Source organism: Balaenoptera physalus (assembly GCF_965194825.1).
Source record: "Balaenoptera physalus genome assembly, chromosome: 3".
NCBI lineage: Eukaryota > Metazoa > Chordata > Mammalia > Artiodactyla > Balaenopteridae > Balaenoptera > Balaenoptera physalus.
Genome location: NC_138890.1, coordinates 49,679,542 through 49,700,728, shown reverse-complemented (window position 1 = coordinate 49,700,728; position 21,187 = coordinate 49,679,542). Strand labels below are relative to the sequence as shown.

The 21,187-nt window shown below is 47.1% G+C and overlaps 1 protein-coding gene and 1 pseudogene across 8 annotated transcripts in view; one reads left to right on the top strand and one right to left on the bottom strand.

The window, feature by feature from the left end:
- The window catches only part of SLC36A1 (solute carrier family 36 member 1), a 286,800-nt gene that overhangs the window by 157,450 nt on the left and 108,163 nt on the right, over nucleotides 1-21,187 (top strand). The window contains exons 11-13 of one of the 7 annotated variants that reach the window (XR_014261890.1): nucleotides 9,208-9,359; nucleotides 9,889-10,826; nucleotides 12,182-14,058. The exons of 1 other annotated variant lie outside the window; for it this stretch is intronic. Coding sequence is in view for 4 of the 6 variants with exons in the window: in XM_082455680.1 (XP_082311806.1) it covers nucleotides 9,208-9,332 (125 nt within the window). In the remaining 2 variants the exon portion in view is untranslated. Of the gene's footprint in view, nucleotides 1-9,207; nucleotides 9,360-9,688; nucleotides 9,869-9,888; nucleotides 14,059-21,187 lie in introns of those variants that run through there. 5 more of the 7 variants (XR_014261891.1, XM_082455680.1, XM_082455665.1 and 2 more) reach the window with 5 other exon arrangements.
- LOC309657786 (uncharacterized protein NKAPD1 pseudogene) lies at nucleotides 2,238-6,232 on the bottom strand (annotated as a pseudogene). Its single transcript has one exon. The product of its transcript is annotated as an uncharacterized protein NKAPD1 pseudogene (transcript).

Sequence of the window (21,187 nt, the reverse complement as noted above, 5' to 3'; positions counted from 1 at the left end):
CTACTCGTTGTTGAGGTGCACAGGCTTCTCATTGCGGTGGCTTCTCTTGTTGCGGAGCACAGGCTCTAGGCGCACAGGCTTCAGTAGCTGTGGCACGTGGGCTTCAGTAGTTGTGGCTCGTGGGCTCTAGAGCACAGGCTCAGTTGTTGTGGCGCACGGGCTTAGTTGCTCCGTGGCATATGGGATCTTCCCGGACCAGGGCTTGAACCCGTGTCCCCTGCATTGGCAGGCGGATTCTTAACCACTGCGCCACCAGGGAAGCCCTGTCTGGACCCTCTTAACCACTGGGCTGTACTACCCCGGCTCTCCCCTTCCTCCCCGCAAGCCCTCTGGCTGAACCTCCTGTGTGCCCCTCTGCTTTGTTCTACTTTTGTGGGTGCCTCTTTTCACATCACCTCCCGCCCCACTCTGGTTTAACCTCTTCAGGGATGGATCTCTGTCTAACCCAGGGGTTCTCAGCCGAGGCTGCACACTGGCATCACCTGGGAAGCTTCTACAAATCGTGGTGCCCAGGCCCCACCCCCCAGACCAATTACATCAAACTCCCTGGGAGCGGGCCCCGGGCATCAGTTTTTCCCAGCAGTGTCAGCCACTTCGTAGGCATTAAAAGAATTACATCTGATTCGGAATCCCCTGCCTGGACCTCAGTTTCCCCGTCTCACTGAAGCAGGTGTTGAACTCTGATCTTTGACATCTAACTCTAGTATTCTAAAGCTCTAACATTCTTGACATCGGATGTTGTAGGCTTCAAGAGAAAGACCTGGCAAATTATCGCCGTCCACTCTCCTACTTGCCTGAGGAAAGCTGGACTGGGTGAGCGCTTCCTCCCTCCCTCCTAGGTTTTCCTTCCTAGAGCGATCTGTCCATGTTCACCGTGGGGTGGAGAGTATAAATGAGGGGCCTGAGCAGTGATGAAAATTCTAACCAGATGACAAGTTTCAGGGTGTCCATGGATTCTGGAAGCACAGGGAGTATTATTTTCATTTTTAATAGACTGAACCCCTCTGATTCCTTCCGGGGCAGGCTAAAGGCTCAGGTTAATTCAGTGAAAATCATAGACACGAATCATGAAAGCGCATCACAGATGCATGTGCAGGACTGGCTGACAAACATCCTGGTTGGCACGGGACTGAGGGGCTTCCGGGGATGCAGGACTTTCAGGGAAATGGGAACCGTCCGTCACCCTAATAGAGGGAACTGCTACATCACTGCCCCACAGGAGTCGCATACCCAGAGTAGGTGCGGAGTGAGTGTGGCCCAACTTGGAGGACCAGTCTGGAGAAAAGATTCAGCTCATAGGGCCAGCTGGCTGATGGACTGGTTACCATGAGACAGCATGTTCAATGAACACGAGACGCAAGCTGTCATATCCAGGGCTGGGGTCCCTTCTGTCATACTTCCCGGGGAGAGTCACATATAGCAGGATGGGAGTGGGTACGGAGCGGAGACCCTGGAGTCTGGTTTGTGGACCTGTGGACAGGAAAGGCTCCAGAGGCCTGGCTGTCCAAGGGACAAGATGCCTTTAAGGAGGATGAAGTCATCAGGGGATGAGGCCACCTGGCTCCGTGAGGGCTGCAGCCTGCAGCCAAGAGGAAGAAGCAGAAGGTGGAAGGCAGGTGGGCTGAGGGGGCCGAGCTGGGGATGTCAGCTGTGTGGCTGACAGACGGGACCCAGCAGGAGTGGGAACCGCCAGCCCTGGTGTTGCCTGGGGTGCCCGGGAATGTAATCAAACACTCAGCAGACCTGCTGGCCATGGGCATCTGGGCACCACCAGGCCCTCCAGCTCATCCTGACCCCCAGCTGGCAGTTCTGACAGGCTCCTGCCAGGAGAAGTGTCCGGCCTGGTTGGTGAGGCTACAGTAGGAATGAGCTCATCTGCCCAATCCAGCCCTCAGTCAGCCTGCCTCCGGCTGGTGCTGGGAGGTGGGGTGGCGCTGAGAGCTCCTAGAGCCCGGCTGGCTGGTTCAGTGGCTTTGGTTAGGTCACCCCAAGAGGGAGCTGGGAGACGGGGGGCCACTCTGAGGACGTGAAATGGAACCCCTGATGTAATCCCCACCTTTACCTGCCCCCAGACGGGGGGCTCTGATGTGGCCCTGCCCCCCCCTGAGAACCAGTATCCCTCCCATGTCCCTTTCTCCACAACCACGAACCACTTTTTCCAGCATCATCTCCCATTTCTCCCTCTTGTATAGTAACAACAACAATAACAATTGTGGTGAATATATGAATAACTGATATTTGTTCTAATTTATTAAGTACTAGGCTAAGTAAGCATCATCTCATTTGATCCTCAAAGAGATCCTCCCAGTAAGGTACTACTATTATCATTCTCATTTTGCAGAGGAAGGAACTGAGATTCAGAGTTTAAAGTGACTTGTCCAAGGTCGTCATACCTTTAAATGGCAGAGCCAGGATTTGAACTAAGTTTATCTAGATCTAAAACCTGTGCTCTTAACCTCCGCCCTCTGTTATGCTCCAATCCAATCACAGGATTTGGATCCATGGCCATGCTGCCTATATCTAGATAGGCCCCGTTCTTGATTCAAGGCTCTGCTGTCTCTGTCTTACAAATCCCAATAACTTAAACAAATTTTTTTTTATTTTATGACTAAGCATTTTATTGGAAGTCTGTTCTGTAAAGAGAACAAATTTAATAGTTTAGAACTGCAAAATATTTCCACCTCGTGGAATGTGGTCATAGTTATAGTCTATTGCTAGTGTCGTACACTGTCATGCTACCATGAAGTATTTCTGTATTACACATAGGGAAAGTAAGGCCAGGGAGGTTGACTTACCTGCTCCGGACCTCATAACCAATGAATGGCAGAACCAAGACCAAAAGTCTGAGCTCTCAAGCTTTTTACTCCACCCATGAAGTGACAACCAAGAAAAAACAATGTCACTTGACCTGCCTTAATGAAAAAATTCACTTGTGTTCTGCCAGCCTTCTTCCAGTGGTATTTTGGTTTCTTAAGAATTAACATAGTAGGGATCACAGTATATGGCAAAGGGAAGTAACAAGGTCTCTCCTTGGTGCTTTAATCCAAAGGCAGACTAGGAAGAAATGGATATGTCCTCGAGAAGCCTGTTTCATTTTGCAACTGATTCCACCTAGTTTCAGGAAAAATCTTAAGTTCATTAACAGATTAAGAAATGAACAAGGAAGACAACACTTAAATAGCTGTTGCTGCCCTGAATCCTGTTCAGAGCCCTATTAGCACAACTAATGCCTAATTCTTCCTCATTTGGTTGAGGACTTAACCTAAGACAACTGAAGAAATAATTCTGAACACAAGTCCATTTAGGCAATAAACAATGGAACTAGAAAACTTTTACGATCCAATTACCATGTTTAGGGATATACTGAGTGTAGCCACAGACCCTGTCCAGCAGGGAAATTTGACAAGAACTCCTAGTCTCTTCCAATAACAGCTGTCTATGGATGTTATCATGAATAGAAAATGTTCTTATGCTCATTTCCTCATTAAGTAAACTGGACCACACCTGTGGGCCCAAAATACAGAAAGGTCCAAGCACCAAGGCTAAAGACAAAAAAAGTCAAGTTGTGGCACCTACTATGTAAATAGACAAGAGCAACACGATGCCCCCTTATCATACCATTGTATACAGCACTAGTTCCAATCCATCTCTTGACCCCAGCCCTTGCTTTCCCCAAATTCAACATTCCAATTGGTATACCCAGGTCATTATTGGATTCAGCTTTCTGGGTCCTTTAATTGGCTGCATATGCACTCTACACTAAATGTGATTAAGTACAAAAAATAATAATAATAATGTCTTCAAGAAACCTTCATAACAAAATAACAGATTCCCTATTAACAATTAGAGGATCAAGTTTAACAAGCCAAAATAGAAGACAAGAAGTCTGTCAGAATGTCTATAGATGGCACAGGACAGCTCTGACCTCAGGCCCCCTGTGCTGAGCAATAACGTCATTGGCAAATCCCCAAGGTGTAAGAGCTGTAAATATCCAGAGTCATGCAGGAAACAAGAATGTTTCTTTCTCATTTAGTCATCCTCTGAATGCTCTGCAGACCTTCCATCTGTAGCCACTTTCCAATTTGTGTGTTTGTTTGTCCTCTCCTGTATTTCATTGTTAGCTATACGGATGTGGGCTTTTTTATCTCTCTTTTTCCTTTTGGTTTTCTTTGTGTCTCTTTCCTCACTTTCCTCAGAACTGCTGGATGCAGAATCATCTGACTGGGAAGTGTCATTTTCTGCCTCTAAGAATAAAGCAGATTTCTTGAGAGACTTTTTCCTGGATTTTTTCTTGCGCTTATGTGGTTGTTTCCTTTTCCTGGTACTAAAAGCCCCAGTTTCTTCTGAGAACTCGCTTGAGGAATCTGCTGTTATATCTGTGGCTTCCTTTTCTCTTTTCTTCTGTTTTTTGTGTGACATTTTTTTCTGCTTTTTTTTTTTGTGGAATTTCTTTGACTTCTTGTGTTTGTGAGATTCATGGGTAGATGATTTTTACCTGGGGAGAGGTTTTTTCCCATTGGTAATATCTTGCTGATCACTACTGTTTCAAATTCTTCAGGGTATAACTCTTTATATCCACTGTGACCCCATCTGTCTGGCATGTTAGCTTCATAATCATGTAACTTCTTGTTCCAGGATTTAGCCTTAAGAAGATCATCATCCAGTGCCCCAGAAATTTCATCCTTTGGCCTCCAGTAGTCTCTTTTGACTTTCTTCATCAAAACCATCACTACGCATCCGGCTTGAACTGCTGGGTAACATTTTCCTTTTGGTCCCCCGGTACGCATCTTCCATCTGTTTCTCCACTTCTCTTATTTTCCACATATCTGGTTCCTCCTGAATCTTACTGTGAGCATCTATGTGCCGGATGACGTCCCTCAGGAGGACTGTCCCCAAGGGAACTCAGGACATTCTTCAATCCCTCGATCCGTGCGCCGCAGCCCCGCCCCCAATAACTTTTGAATGAGGTTCACCCATGGTCGTTTTGCACTGGGCCAAGCAGATGAGGTAGCAGGTTCTGCAGATCAGCCAGCCTCAGCCCATCACCCTCCACTGGCTCGTGCTGGGTGTCTACCTGGATTGCCATCCCGCCCGCACCTACCAGATCCATCACAAGGTTGCCCAATCCAGGAGCGTCTCTTGGCCTCCCTCTCCACACCTCCCCATGAACTGCTGGGGCTTCTGTGCTCTTTGTGGAGCACAGATTGCTGTGTTCTGGTCTGACAGTGAGGTCAGGGCAGGATAGCACTGTGTGGTCCTCCTCCCCTTTGCTGTACTTGTGAGGGGAGTGGGGCACAGGGGGTGGTTTGAACTTGAGATTAGACAGTTGGATTCAAACCCAGCTCTGCCATCTTGCAGCTGTGTGACATTGGACAAGTTACTTAACCTCTCTGGGAAGTAGTTTCCTCATCTGCCAAATGGAGGTGGCAATGGAGGGTGGCCGAATGGGGTTCTTATCTTGCAGGGGTTGTCAGGATTAAATAAGGTAGTGAATCAGTAAAACTAAGCAGTGTGCCTGAGGCGAAAAATGGTAGTTTTCTGGATCAGTTTGGTGTCTAATTCATCTATAAATTTCCAATAGGTCTTCATATAGTGCTAATGAAATGTGGTAGGTGCAGAGGAGGGATAGATGTGAAATTGTTTTGCAAGTGCCAGAATGCCACACGTGTAGAGAGTAGGACATGATTACGGATGCAGAAACTGAGGCCTGGAGAGATTTCCTGGCCTGCTCAGGGGCCCACCGCCCTCTCTTCCTCGCTTGCTCGGGTGCTCGGGTCCTGCTGGGTCACCTGCAGGCCAGCAAGGCAGGGGCCCTCAGGGGCAGGAGTCTGCTCTCTGCTGCCTGAATTCCAGAGGCAGCTCTGGCAGCCCCACCAGCCCCATCTCCCTCGGCAGCCACATTCCAGACATTCTGCCCAGGCGAGGAAGAGGCCAGCCCGAGGGAGGAAATCCGGAACCACTAGACAGGGGATGGCAAGGAGAGAGGTCTCCTGGGGACCAGGCTTGCTGGCGCTCTGCATTCCTCAGCACCACAAGTGCTCCTCACAGGCCAGACCTCAGGCCGCCCAAGGCCCAAGGCTCCTTTGGGGGTGCTAGGGGAGCTGCTCATGAGGAAAAAGACTAGCAGCACAGCGGTTTTCTAACTTAAGACTCTGCAGGCCTCATGGAGGGACAGGTTGTTAAAAAATGCATGTTCCAGGTCCCACCGCCCCCATTATGGAGGGGCCCAGCATTCTGCATTTTTAAATGAGCCTCCAAGAGGGTGCAAAATCAGGTTTGGGAGCCTCTGATTCCGTCCACTGTATAGATGAGAGACGAAGAAGTTGCAGTCAACAGAGGGAAGATAATGGCCCAAGGTTACCTAGCAACCAGGCTGTCCAAACGGGAGCCACTGCCCCTGATGGAAACAGGAGGGCCTCAGAGGCAAGATGCACAAGAGCAGGGAAATCCAGAAAGGAAGAGGAGCTGAGAACAGGGTGGCTCAAGGAAAAGTTAGAAAGATGGATAATAATTCCCCCTCTTTCCCCACCGCCATCCCTGTACCCCTGTCCCTCACAGAGGCTGCTAACAATGCCAGTTCAGTGGTACACCGAGCCCCATCTGCTCACACTGCCTGTGGACAACCACGCCCACCCCCCACCCCATCTCCTCTCTCCTCATGCGTTTCCTTCTCATGTCACCATGTGCAAGAGAGTAAGACATCCTGGGCTCAAGTCCCAACTCAGTCACTACCATGCTGTGTGGTCTTAGGCAAATTCCTGACCTTCTCTGACTCTTAGCTTACTCATTTGTACAATGATGGGACTAGACCAGCTTTGCTCAAAGTGCAGTTCATGGATCAGCTCCACAGAAGCACAGAAACTTTGCTAAAATGCAGATTCTCGGACTTCCAACCAGATAAAATGAGTGAAAGTGTTGCATTTACACAAATAATACATGGTATATTTTCCTTCTAAAATAATAGAATGTTACATTTAAGGCTAAAGCCCTCTTTGCCGCCACCACCAATACCTTCTCCAAAGGCAAACAGTATAATCATTTAGGTGTGTAACGTTTCGAGATACTTACATTGACACGTAAATATACCAGTAGGGGAACTTCCCTGGTGGCGCAGTGGTTAAGAATCTGCCTGCCAATCCAGGGGACACAGATTCGAGCCCTGGTCTGGGAAGATCCCACATGCCACGGAGTAACTAAGCCCGTGCGCCACAACTCCTGAGCCTGCGCTCTAGAGCCCGCGAGCCAAACTACTGGACCTGCGTGCCACTACTACTGAAGCCCACATGCCTAGAGCCCGTGCTCTGCAACAAGAGAAGCCACCGCAACGAGAAGCCCGCGCACCGCAACAAAGAGTAGCCCCTGCTCGCCGCAACTAGAGAAAGCCCACGCGCACAGCAACGAAGACCCAATGCAGCCTAAAATAATTAATTAATTAAAAAAAAAATATATATATATATACATACATACATACCAGTAGGAAATATATAGCATTTGGGTATTTTGCTTGTTTCAAAGGGGTGGGAATGGGGGTTGTTAAAGCAGCATGTTGTGTGTCCTTCTGCAACTTTTTTAGTCAGTGGTGTGTATTGGGATCTTTTCGTAGAGTACGCATAGCTCCACCTCACGCTTGGAGCTCATTCTGGGGCTCACTCAAGTTTGAGAACCTCTGAGCTAGATGAATTCTGACATCACATCTTATGAGTCTAATTTTAGCATAAGGTAGGGGCAGGGAAAGCAGGATATTTCCAGCCATGAGGGAAGGTCCAGCCTAATTAGAGTGTCCTTGGCCCTTGGAGCTGGACTCCATTGCTCAGATATCCCGTATCAAGGGTGTGGTACCCTGGGATCCAGCTAGGGTCCCCTACTTCCCTTCCCTTAGCGCTCTCAGGGCCACTCCCTCCCTCCCTTGCCAGCCCCTGGTCATCCTGATGTCATCTGTGCTGGCAAGGCTGACTCAGGCTCTCCTTGCCACCCAGAAGGCAGCTCCCCATGGCTCTTGATGGAGGCTAACTGGTTTGACTTGGTGAAGCAGCCCAGGGTTTCCCAATACCTCCTCGCTGGGGACCTTCTAGTACATGCCATCTGGCTCAGTGGGGGACCCAGGAGCTGTCTGGGTCTGGAGTAGTGATGTTCTCCTCACTGTCCTCAAGATTCTGCCACAGCTGTGGGACCATGAAGAAGCTTATCCTTCTCAGGGCTTCCCTGTCCCCATCTGTCCATAAGGTTGTACTCATTAATCTGTATGCCTGGCAAGAGCATCTAGCAAGAAAAATTATGCAAGATTTGTTGAATGAATAATAGTTGAAAAGCCCCTTCCAACTCCCAAGGAGTGCAGATTCCAGCCAACCCGTGTGAACAAAATGCATAGCGTGTGCATAGCCCTAGACTGAGAACTGAGGGGGATGGAACCCTGAAAGAGACGTCGTCCTTGCCCTCGAGTTGCAGACAGCCCAGCTGGGGGTCCAGTCATCGAGTCAATCAGTATTTCCCTGGAGTCTAGCATAGGGAGGAATGGAGCCAGGTCGGGGAAGTCATGGAAGGACAAGGGGTCGGCTCACAAGTGATCAGGGAAGAGTGTGGGTTAGGAGACAGGCAAATGGAGATTGTGGTCACACAGAACTAAGGGTCCTGCAAAGAGGTCAGAGGAGAAAGCATTCAGAGGGAAAATGAGATATGTGGAGAGTGAAAGCAGGAGATAGGGAGAGTGTGACACATGACAGGCTTGATAAATATTTGCAATAAACAGATTGTTATAGATACTAAATTGCGTTAAATGGATAAATATAAATATATGAGTATATTAAATAGATGACAGAAATAAGCAGATGAAAGTAAGTTAGTAATGCATGGTTGGATGGACACGTGGATTGATGGACACACGGATGGATGGGTGGATGGATGGATGGATGACGGACAAATGGATGAGCAAGCAGAGAGACAGACAGATAATCTTAGTCTAGGCTCACTGGATGTAGGGTCCAATGTCCAAGTTTGGATTTGGGCCCTTCTGCTTACTGACTCTTATTGGCCATGTGACCATGAGAGTTTTGTGCTGAAAACAGGGATTATCAGTCCAACCTGTCACCTTCCCCAGGAAATTATAAGAATTGCCTCAAATAGTAGATGAGAGGGATAACTGCATAAAGCTGCATGTAAGTGTCAGAGGATTGTGGTTATAAACAAATCTAAAGGATTTCTCGGTCCTAGATACACAAAGAGGACAATGCAGAACTGGCACATTGAGAGACTGGTGGAGGAATAGATGTAGGAGCTGGAATGTACATTACACAGTTGTAGGACCTACTCTATCAAGTACCTGTGGAGCAAACTAAGGGCCTGATGTTTGGGGACTGCTTGAGGTCAGTGTCTGGCTTTACTCACTTTGTCTCACCATCCAAAGCATGCCACTCCTCCCGAACAGAGCACCTTCTGCGGTGACGCTCAACTCTGCTTCCCCATCAGCTCTGTGCTATGTGACCACCTAGAGGGGCGTGATAGGGAGGGCGGGAGGGAGGGAGATGCAAGAGGGAAGAGATATGGGAACATATGTATATGTATAACTGATTCACTTTGTTATAAAGCAGAAACTAACACACCATTGTAAAGCAATTATACTCCAATAAAGACGTTAAAAAAATAATATATAAATAAATAAAAATTTTAAAAAAAACTCTGCTTCCCTCTTCAGAATCACCTGGATTACTCAGCCTCAGGGTCAGTATCCAGAGCCCACCAATATCAGAATCACTTGGATGCCCACTGACAAATACAGATTCTGGGGTCCCACTTCCATCCTGTACATCAGTGTCCTTTGATGTGCCCAGTGAGGATACCGGCTTGGTGCCTTGCACACAATGATTCTTCAGTAAACATCTGTTCATTTTGCAGCTGTTGCTGTTTGCCCAGGTTCACTGGTTGATGTTGAGGATTGAGACTTGAACCCAGCTCTCCTGCTGCCTATTCCAGCCCCCCTGCCAGTGTCTCCTGCAAGGAAGTGGCCCAAATGACCTCTCCATGGCCCTAGGCTCTGAGATTGCAGACTCCTCAGCAGCTCTGAGACACAAGCCTCTCCAACTGCCCGAGGATTTTGAACTAAGCCCTCTGGCTTTCACCAGGCTGCTGCTGGGACCCTTGAAAACCCAGGGATAAGGGAGGCCTAATGGAGATAAGAGGTTCTTGCTTCTCCTGCCATCTGCCTGCTGCCCAGATGGGAGCCACGCTAATGTGCTGCTGAAGTCCCAGGCAAGGAGCCACGGGGACGTTGCAGGGGAGGTAGAGCTGCTAATTACCCACAGAAATCCCAAGTTGTTGAGAGCAGTTGTTCTCAGCCCTTGCTGCCTCCTGGAATCACCTGTGGAACTTTACAAAATATTATGTGGGCCCACCCCAGAGATTCTGAATGTCTGCAAGCCTGGGCATCGGACTGTTAAGTCTCAGTAGGTGATGCCAATGTGGAGCCAAGGCTGGGAAGCAATGGCTAGAGGTATCCCTTACCCAGGGACTTGCTGTGTTTTCCAGCTGGAGTGCTAAGCATTGAATCCCCATTTTCCAGATGCAGTAAGTGAGACTCAGAAACGTCAGGCAACATGCCCCAGAGCGCATAGCGTGTTCCTTAAAAGCCACAGAAATCAATCTTGCCTAACTTACGCAGAAGGGGGATTTAATGCACAGTTATGAGCGACACAAAATGAGAGTGTAGGGTTCACAGTTAGACCTCCCAAAAGACAGGAGCCAGGAGTGGATGGGCAACCCACTCAGGCGGTCACCACCAGAAGGATGCCCGTCCTCTCCGTGAGCTGGTCTTCTCAAGATCCAGATTGCTGCCGGTGGGTTGAGCTGGCTGAGCTTGGGTCCCTTGCAGGGCTGGGATGAGGGCGAGGCTGATCCTGCACTTGTGTGACCCTGAGAGTGAGTGCCTCCTTAAATTTTGCACCTGGGGGGCCTTAGACACCCGACTCCCCTCACCCTAGTGCTGGTCCTACACCTTGGCCCAGGGAGGAGGGTACCTGGAGTGACAGCCCACTAAGACTGCATCACGTAGCCCCTGGATGCCTCCCCAAGGGATAACTGTGGCGCTGTTACCAAAAGGAGAGGAATGGACGCTGAGTGGGTGAAAATACAGGTGCCCACTCCCAGGTTTAAGAGCAGAGCAATTAAAAATATGACTCCGGAGTTGGATGAATCTAGATTTAAACCCAGGGTCTCCCCTTAATATCTACCTGACCTCGGACAAATCAGCCTACTTCTCTGACTGAGCCTTAGTGCAAAAGGATGCTAATAATGGTACCATCTGTTGACCTCTGTCTTCTGGCTCTTCATTCCATGCTCTTGCCCCTATATTTGTTCTCAAATTTTCCAGTGGGGGCACCTAACTGCAAAGGAGAGAGGGCTTGGGCCCCTGAGGGCATGGGGGCAGAGTCTGAAATCACTCACAGCAAGCACATCTTTCCTTTGAGACACACATCAGCCAGACTGCCAGGAAGTCCACTTTGGGCACATACCCCAGGAAAGTGAGTGCTTATGTCCACAAAGAGACACACACAGGGATGGTCATAGCGATGTCATTCATAGAATCCAAAAACTGGAGACAAGCCAAATGTCCATTAACAGTCAAATCAGTAAACTAAGCAATAGTACATGAACACAAAAACTAGCAGACCACTGCTACACGTAGTAACGTGGATGAATCTCAGACAACACATTGAGAGAAGCAAGCCAGACCCCAAGTAGCATATGCTATATGACTCCATGTACATGAAGTGCAGGAACAGGCAAAACGAATTCACTGAGCTGTACTTATTAAGATAAGTGAACTTTATTGTATGTAATGCCAATTTTTAAAAAATGTTTTAATTTAAAAAAAAGAAAAAACATGTAATTTTTGCAATCTATCCAAATATGTTTGCACTTTAACAGTGATTTCCTCCAGAATGTTTCAGGAAAGTGGACTCTTCAGGAGTATAGGCCTTGTTTATCCAGTGGACTTCAGTCCCCTCTCCTTGGAGGCACACTCCCAAGTTAAGAAGCTTTCCCCCTCACTCCAGTTTGAATGATCTCCATAAACATCCAAAGCCGAGAGTCACAAACTAATGGTTCCTGAGCCACAATCACCCCTCCTCACATTCTATTTAACCCACTCCAGGTTTTTTTCATTTTTATCAATGAGTTTTTTTAAATCCAGGCTTCTCCTGAAATGTTGGTTGATCTGAAAAATGGGCATGTCGGCAGCAAAGGACTGGAGCTCAGATGCTGCAGATTTTCGATGGGACACAGGTACGTGAGTTCCCCCAGTCCCTCCCGGCTGGCCTCTCTCATGCCCTAGGTCTCCCTGGCCTCTGCTAACATCTGAGCGTGTGCCCTGCTAGCTCACCTTGGACTTGAACCGCCACTGCTCTCCTAGCCAACTCCTTCCCTGGCTTCTAGGTCCCTCCTCCAGAAAGCCCCCCAGATAGGCCACCTAACCCTGTCCTCTCCCTTCTAGGTCAAGGGCAAGTAAACTATGGCCCATGGGCCAGTGCAGCCCATTGTACTGCCCGCAAGCTAAGAATGGGTGTTAGATTTGTAAATAATTGAAAAAAATCAAATCAAGCATAATATTCTGTGATACGTGAAAATTAAAAGAAATTCAAATCTCAGTGTCCATACCTAGTTTTATGGGAACACAGCCATGCTCACTCATTTAGGTACCATCTATGGCTGCTCTCATGATACAATGGCAGAGTTGAGGAGTTACGTCAGAGACAGTATGGCCCACAGAGCCTAAAATATCAATAGTTACTGTCCAGCTCTTTGCAGAAAAAGTGTGCCAGCCTGTGCTCTAGGTCCCCCCAGTCCACGGGATTGTTGCTGTATCACCTTTACAGGCTGTGCTGTTTGGTTAATGAGATAATTTGCCCTGTCTGTACTCTTTAATGAGACAGTGTCATATGCCACCTTTGTACCACTCCTTCCACAGTCTTACCTCCGGTGGGGCAGATAGTTCTCTGCCTTAGGGATTGGGAGAGGAGGAACAGCCTGAACCCCCGGCAGTGGATTTGGGAAGACTCTGAGGAGGACATCCAAGCTAAGACACCAAAGGAGACAAAGACCTGGATACCTACTTCCTCTTTTAATTGCCCATGCTTACAGGAACCCTAGAACCCTAAGTCTCGAGGCCTGGCAGGAACTTCTGAGAGCCTTTCATCCATCCATCCATCCATCCATCCACTCACCCAACACTGTTAGCTCCCCTGTATGTTTAGTACTGTGCTAGGTTAGACTGGAAACTAAAACTTGGTCTCTGCCCCCAAGGAACATAGAGCTTAGTGGGTGAGACAGATGTCTGGAGACAAGATTATACTTCAATGTGAAAATCATTATAGAGAGACGTGAGCACACAGCTGAAAGAGTTGCTAACTCTAATTCTTTAATTTTGCAGTTGAAGAAAAGGAGGTTAACCAGAGAGGCTATGAAACTTGCCCAAGTTCCCACTGCAAGTTAGTGATGGACGTGGAACTAGAATCCTTTCCCAACTTCTACTTCTTTGCACTTTGCTCTCCCCATTCCTTCCTCCTGCCGTTCACTTAACACGTATTGTGGAGCCCCTACCAGATGCCAATCACTGCTCTAGGTGCTGGGCCTGCAGTAAGTGAGTGAGATAGACACGTTTCCTGCCTGCCGGAGCTTCCACTGCGGGAGAAGACAGAATTAACACATTAGCAAATCAATCAATTGGATGATGGGAGCTAACTGTGAGCGCTCAAGAAAATAAAGCAGAGGAAGGGCCAGAGTGGCTCGGCATCACGCCGGTGGGGTGGCCGGCAAAGGCCGCTCTGAACAGATGACCCCTGAGGGGACCCAGAGTGATGAGAAGCCAGCCACACAGGTCAGAGAGGAACATTCCAGGCGGAAGGAAAAGCAGCAGCCAGGTCTTGTTTTGTGCTTCCTCCAAGACTCAACTCCTTCCTCCACTCTGAACAGGAGAACCGTACGCTAGAAGGTAGCTTGAGACTATTTATTGCTTGGGCTTTTGCTCTGGTTTTTGCTTGTTTGGTGCGATTTGCTGCGCTAGCTGGGAGCGCCAGGAGAGGAGGTGTCGGGGGGCGGGGGGGAGTTGCCGTGAATTGAAGGGGAAGGTGGTTGGGAGGAAATTCTGATGGAGATGTGGAAAGCGAGAGGGTTTCTCTCTGTGTGCTCAACTGACAGTAAATGAGACCCTCCAAGATGCCCGACGGTTCCCAAAAGGTAACAAAACCTCCGTCTCAGCCCCGTCATTGCGGCACTTAATTCTTTAAAGGATTATCCCTGAGACTGGGGGAGGGGAGGGAGCCCAACCTGGGAGTTCTGGCAGCCACACAACCTCGTCTGAGGCAGCAGGGAGACCTGGGGACCCCAACTGCCTCAGCAACAACTGGGTCGGGAGCCAGGAAGCCAGGGTTGTAGCCCTATCTCTGCCCCAAGTGACCGTGTGAACTTGCGTGGGTATCCTGCCCTCTCTGGGCCTCAGGTGTCTCGTCTGTGCAATTAACGAGGATGTGGTAAGAAGCATAGTTTCAAATTATGCTTCAAGGAGCCCTCGAGTCCCAAAGAGAGGTTTTTAGGGCTGCTTTGGGGGCAGGGGCAGCAGAAGATAGGACGGATAGAAGTGGGGCCCTCACTCTTTTCAACCAGAACCGCCTATTTTCATCTGTTTCACACTCTGGGTTTCCTCACGAGGAAGTATGTGTAGTAATAATGAAAATAAACACTGAACCCTCCCACGCTGTTGGTTGATTACGTGTGCTAATGTGTGCAGAGTGCTTACTGCAGTCACCCTGCATGGTATTTGTATCATGAGCATATATATTTTATAGATGAGGAAACGGAGACTCTGAGCTGTTAAGTACCGTCTAGGATCTGAGCTAGGAGGCAAAGGCTTGTGGTCAGGCCCCTTTTAACCGGCCCCCGATTCAGAGTACAGGTGTTTTGTATTAAACTAATAAGCTCTTGAGTTGAGGACTCTGCTTCTTACTAACAGACCTTGAGTACCCTGAGGGTTGTTGAAAGAGATAACGCACCTGAGATGCTTCACATGGAACTTGGCTTATGGTAAAGGCTCGATAATCGTTAGCTACTATCGTGGTTATTAGTGTTTTAATTTCATGTGAAGACTGATTCCACTTCTAAAACATGTTTGGAAGGGACTGGAGTAAATGATCCCTAAAGATCTTCCAGCCCCGGCAGTCTCCTTCTCCAAGAGAGGGGTGCAGCTGTGGGTGCGAGTACCCTGCTGCCTGGGGGGTCGGGGGAGATGCTGGCTGGTAAAGAGGCGTTCGTTAGTTTTTACAAAATGAGAAGAAGAAGGATAAGCCAGTGAGATTTTCAGAAATTTTACTTTATTTCATTTAAAGGACTGTACTTGAATCAGAGATGAAAACCTATCGAAGAACAAAAACGCCTGGTGATTGTTGAGCACTGGCTGGGTCCTGGACATTTTACACAAATGTTCTTGTTTAATCCTCACCACGCCCCCCATATAATTGAGAAAGTTGAGGCTTAGCACAGTCAACTAATTTCTCTGCGGTCCCACAGCTGAAAAGTGGCAGAGCTGAGACACGCTGAGGCCCTTGGGACACAGAGCTCTGCCCTCTTAACCAATATGCCATCAGTCCTAGGGCTGACTTTTATGTTCAATGGCTTTATTGAGATGCAATTTACATGCCATAAAATTCACCCATTTAAAGTGTACAAATCAATGGCTTTTTGTTTATTTACAGCGTTATGCAACGATTGCCCTAATATAATTTGAGAACCTTTTCATCACCCCCACCCCCAAATTTCATACCCATTAGTAGTCACTCCCCAATCCCCATGCCTCACCTCCAGCCCCTGCCAACCACTAATCTATTTTCTGCCTCTATAGATTTGCCTAATCCGGACATTTCAAATATATGGAATCATATGTGTTCTTTTGTTCCTGGCTTCTTTCACTGAGCATAATGGTTTTGAGGTTCATTCATGTGGTAGCATGTATTAGTACTTCATTCCTTTCTGTGGCTAAATAAAATTCCATTGTATGAGTGTACCCCACTTTGTTTATCCCTTCACCAGTTGATGGACATTTGGGCTTTTTCTACTTTTTTTTAGGAATTAGGAATAATGCTGCTATGCACATATGTATATGGGGTGGGGTTTTCTTTTTTGACATATGTTTTCATTTCTCTTGGGTAGAATGGCTGGATCATATGGTAACTCTATCCTTAGCATTTTGCAGAACTGCCAAACTGTTTCCCACAGCGGCCATTTTGCATTCCCACCAGCAGTGTATACAGTTTCCAGTTTCTCTACATCCTTGCCAACACTTGCTATTATTTGCCTTCTTGATTATAGCCAACCTAGTAGGTGTGAAATGGTATCGCCCTGGAGTTTTGATTTGCATTTCCCTAATGACTAAGGATGTTGAGCACCTTTTCATATGCTTATTGACCATTTGTGTATCTTTTTTGGAGAAATGTCTATTCAAATCCTTTACCCATTTTAGAATTAGGTTGTTTGTCTTTATGTTGTTGAGTTGTAAGAGTTCTTTATATATTCTGGATCCCTTATTGGATATACAATTTACAAATACTTTTTTCCCATTTTGTGAGTTGTCCTTTCACTTGTTTGATTGTGTCATTTAAAACACAAAAGTTTTAAATTTTGATCTCCAATTTATCAGTTTTTTTCTTTTATTGCTTATGCTTTAGGTGTTATATCTAGTAAATCATTGCCTAATCCAGAGCTGCAAAGATTCACACCTGTATTTTCTAAGAGTTTATAGCGCTTTAAATTAGGTCTATGGTCCATGTTGAGCTGTTTCCTATATGATGATATATAAGGGTCCAGATTCATTCTTTTGTGTTGTGTATCCAATTATACCAGCACCGTTTGCTGAAAAGACTATTATGTCCACATTGAATTGTCTCAGTGCCCTTATCAAAATCAGTTGACCATAAATGTAAGAGTTTATCTCTGGGCTCTCAGTTTTCCTCCATTGACCTATATGCCTGTCCTTCTGCCTGTACCACACAGTCTTGATTACTATGGTTTTGTAGTAAGTTTTGAAATGGAGAAGTATGAGTCCTTCAACTTTGCTCTTCTTTTTCAAGATTGTTTTGGCTTTTCTGAGTCCCTGGCATTTCCATATAAATTCTGGAATTAGCTTGTCAAATTCTACCCAAAAAAGTTCTCATTTTTAGAAGTGTTCTTTCTTTTATGAAATAAGGTGATAGAAGACAGTAATTTTTAAAGACCTTATTTAGCCAAAAAGAAAAAAAACAAAAGAAAAGAAATCCTGTACTGGGCCCGCAAAATTGTGGGGAATTTTATCAATCTGTGAGATCTGAAAGTGACTTGGAAAGTTCTGGAGAGTGTGTCAGATATAGAGGTAGGGCAGAGAGTGTGCACTCCTGGGGAGGAAAATGGAAGAGAGAGAGAGCATCAAGTGGGGCCTTGGTGTAACAGGTATGTCTTAGAGTGTCTGAAGGGCTGAGAGGTGGGATCTGGAAGACCCTGTTTGCAGGAAAGGCCCAAGAGACTCCTGGGAAAAAAGTCACCCTCCACTAGGGGAACCAGATCTTGGCCCCAAGAAGGCACCAGTGTCAAGATGAGGGAAAGCAGTGATGCGGGGGTACTGCCCAATGTCTGATGTTCAGAAGTAGCTAATATTGACTGAGTACTTACCCTGAACTAAGCACTTTAAATGCATCTCATTTAGTGCTCACCACAGTCTTGTCAGTTTATGTCACATTGCTTAATTGCCTAACACAGCACTGTCCAATAGAAATACCATGTGAGGGCTTCCCGGGTGGCACAGTGGTTAAGAATCCGCCTGCCAATGCAGGGAACACGGGTTCGAGCCGTGATCTGGGAAGATCCCACATGCCGCGGAGCAACTAAGCCCGTGTGCCACAACTACTGAGCCTGCGCTCTAGAGCCCGCGAGCCACAACTACTGAGCCCGCGTGCCTAGAGCCCGTGCTCCGCAACCAGAGAAGCCACCACAATGAGATGCCCGCGCACCACAACGAAGAGTAGCCCCCGCTCGCCACAACTAGAGAAAGTCCACGAACACCAACAAAGACCCGAGGCAGCCCAAAAGTAAATAAATAAATAAATAAAATTTGTTTTTAAAAAAAGAGAAATACCATGTGAGCTGCATATGTGATGTAAAATTTCCAGGAGCCACATTAAAAAGGTAAAAAGAAGCAGATGAAATTCATTTTGGTAATATACTTTTATTTAACTCAATATATCACAAATGCTATCCTCTCCAACATTAATCAACATTTAAACATTTACTAGTGGGATATTTTTCCATTCTTTTTTTCCTTACTAACACTTTAAAATCCAATGTGTTCTTATAGCTATCCAGCACATCTTGATTCAAATGCTAAATTTTCATCAGCACTGTTTGAGCTGTGTTTAGATTTCACAAAATTTACATTTGAAAAAGTAGCTTCACATTCCTGAGTTATATCAAACATACTTAAAAGTGAACCAAGTATGTGCTTTTAAGTTTACATTAATAAAAAGTAAATAAAATTAAAAATTCTGTTCCTTAATCTTAGTAACCACATTTCAAGTGCTCTACGGCCATAGATGGTTAGTGGCTATTGTGTTGGACACACAGGCCAACACTCCTGTCACACTGTCATGAGGGCAGTGACAGAGTCAGCTTGTTGACCACTGCATCACTTGCATTGAGTGGGCACATAGTAGGCATTCAATAAACATTTATTGAAGAATGCATGCATGGATGCATCGACAAGCAAATTGAGCTAATGGACAAATGAAATAAGTAGTAAACAGACAACTAAACTAGGCCAAATGCCTACAGCTAATAAGTGGCAAGAAGAGAGAATTCAAAGCCAGGTCTGACTCATTCCAAAATCTATTGGCTGCAAAAAACATATGTGGGTATAGGAAAAAAAGACGGAAGCCTGGCCATCGAGCCAAGGACCATCAGGGTGTCCCCAATGCCCTGCCAGCCCTCTGTAGGATCCCTCTTGCCCACCTACCCTCCCTTACCTGCTGTGCCACCTTCCCCCTGGCCAAGCTCCAGGGATGCTCCAGGATCCCTGAGGATGAAAGGCTGGTAGGAGCAGGTGATGCCATGGACGTGATGACAGCCGGCTGCACAAAGCACAAGAGCAAAACCCTGGGCACAGGAAATGGGCACCAGCTGCACAGACTGAGCCCTCATTTGTCTTGAAATCTGCAAGACTGACCTCATATCTGGTCACAAGTCCTGGGGCTGGCCCAAAACAGGAATGAGAAGCCAAGAGAAGACTTTAGTTTCAGTCACAGGACTTCAGAGCTGGAAAGAATTGGAGGGATCGCCTCAACCAAAACATTCATCTGATAGATCAGGAGACTGAGGCCTAAGGAAGGCAAGGTCCCACGGACGGTTACACAATGGTCTCTTTAAAAGGAAAGGTCACATCTTAGTTTTTCTATTGCTGATGATAATACTACTTTTTTCTAAAACGCTACGAGGTTCGGGTTCGCTTCCAGCCCCTGTCAATCATTCTGCTACCCCCATAATGCTGGACCCCAGTGTCCTTAGGGGAGTAGCCACATTGCCAGGCATTTCAGCTGGTTCTGCCTTGAGCTTTTGCTGACCATTCTGTCTGCCTGAAATACCTTTCCTCCCTTGCTCTTTTCTACTCCACCCCTCACAGTCTCAGCCTGGCTAGCTAGCTAGTTACCCTTCAAGGCCAGCGTCAAATATCACTGTTTCAATGAAGTTTCCCCCTATGCCATTGAACTTGTGCACCTTTTCTCTCATGAGGCTCTCCATGGTAGCTATTGGACAATGGAGAAAACCAGGGGGCTTCAGGGAACCATGGGAGGGGCCCCATGGCTGAGACCCAAGGTTGAGGGGAGACTGTGGAAATTAAGATTGGAAAGAGAGGTTGGAACCAGATGGGAGAATGGGGCAGGTTGTGAACAGTTGAGAAGTGAGGAAATGGAGGCCCTGATGTGTCTGCGTGGAATGGAAGCCAGGAGATCTGATCCTATAACAGGGACATTTCTCTGGGGATCTCATTTGATCCCATTTTCACAAGGAGATGGAAAACAACATCATTGAAGACATGATCCCTGGCTCCCAGAGCTTCTAATCCAATAAAGGGGAATCATTCATTCAACAAGTGCTCACTGAGAATTTTACCTTGTCCCAGGCACTGTCATAGACACTGAGGATACAAGCAGGTCTGCGTGTGTGCGTGTGTGTGTTTGTTTGCAGAGGAGAAAGGGTAGGCATATTGCTCTAATTCTTTCAATGTGCCAAGCACTGTTCTATATGTTAGGGATACAGCTGTGCAGAGGACAAGTGTGTTCCTGCCTCAGGAAGTTCCTGTTCTGGTGAGAGAAGACAGACATTCAGTAACTCATGACAAGTTTGACAGGTGCAGTGCATTTTGTGAAAGGAGAGTAAGAAGCTCTAGGGGAACATGCGGCAGGGCAGCCTGTCTCGATCCGGTGCCTCCATGACGAGACGACATTTCATCCACTCCTCAAAGATGAAATACAAAGAATTCCAAGATGAAAGGTGAAACGCAAAGTGCAGGTGCTTTGGGACCATGGCAGGAGGGCACTAGACGTTGACAGGGTTGAAAGGAAGGCCTTAGAGGAAGTGACATCTAACGTCACCTGCATAGATATATGATTATAGATGGGAATAGATCCAAAGAACAAGGAGAAACTATAACAGAGGGTCTGAACTTTCCTGAGGAAGGTTACTTGATCTAAAACCTGAAACCTAAGTGGAAGTTAACTGGTAAGAAGTGGAAGACAACAAGTGTTCTCAGCAAAGGAATGAACATGTGCAAAGGCCCTGGGGTGGGGAGTATGATTCTCTGAGAACCACTTTCCTCTCTGAGCCCTTTGATGAGGCTCTGCAGTTTCAAACCATCCGTTAGAGCAGAGAGCTGGTGCCGGAGAACGTCCTGTGTGCTTGCTGTTCTCTGTCAGTGGGGCGTTCAGGGCACTGAGACGCATCTCCCTGGGGCCTAATCCTGAACTAAGAGCGTCTGAAGGAACTTTAAAGATCATTGAATTTAGCATCATCAACCCCTCCCCCTTTCCTGAAAGAGGATTGAGACTCAGAGAAAGCAAGGGACTTATCAAGGTCACAGATGGTCATGCTAATCAGTCAGCACGAGGTAGAGACAATTATTGGTTTCACG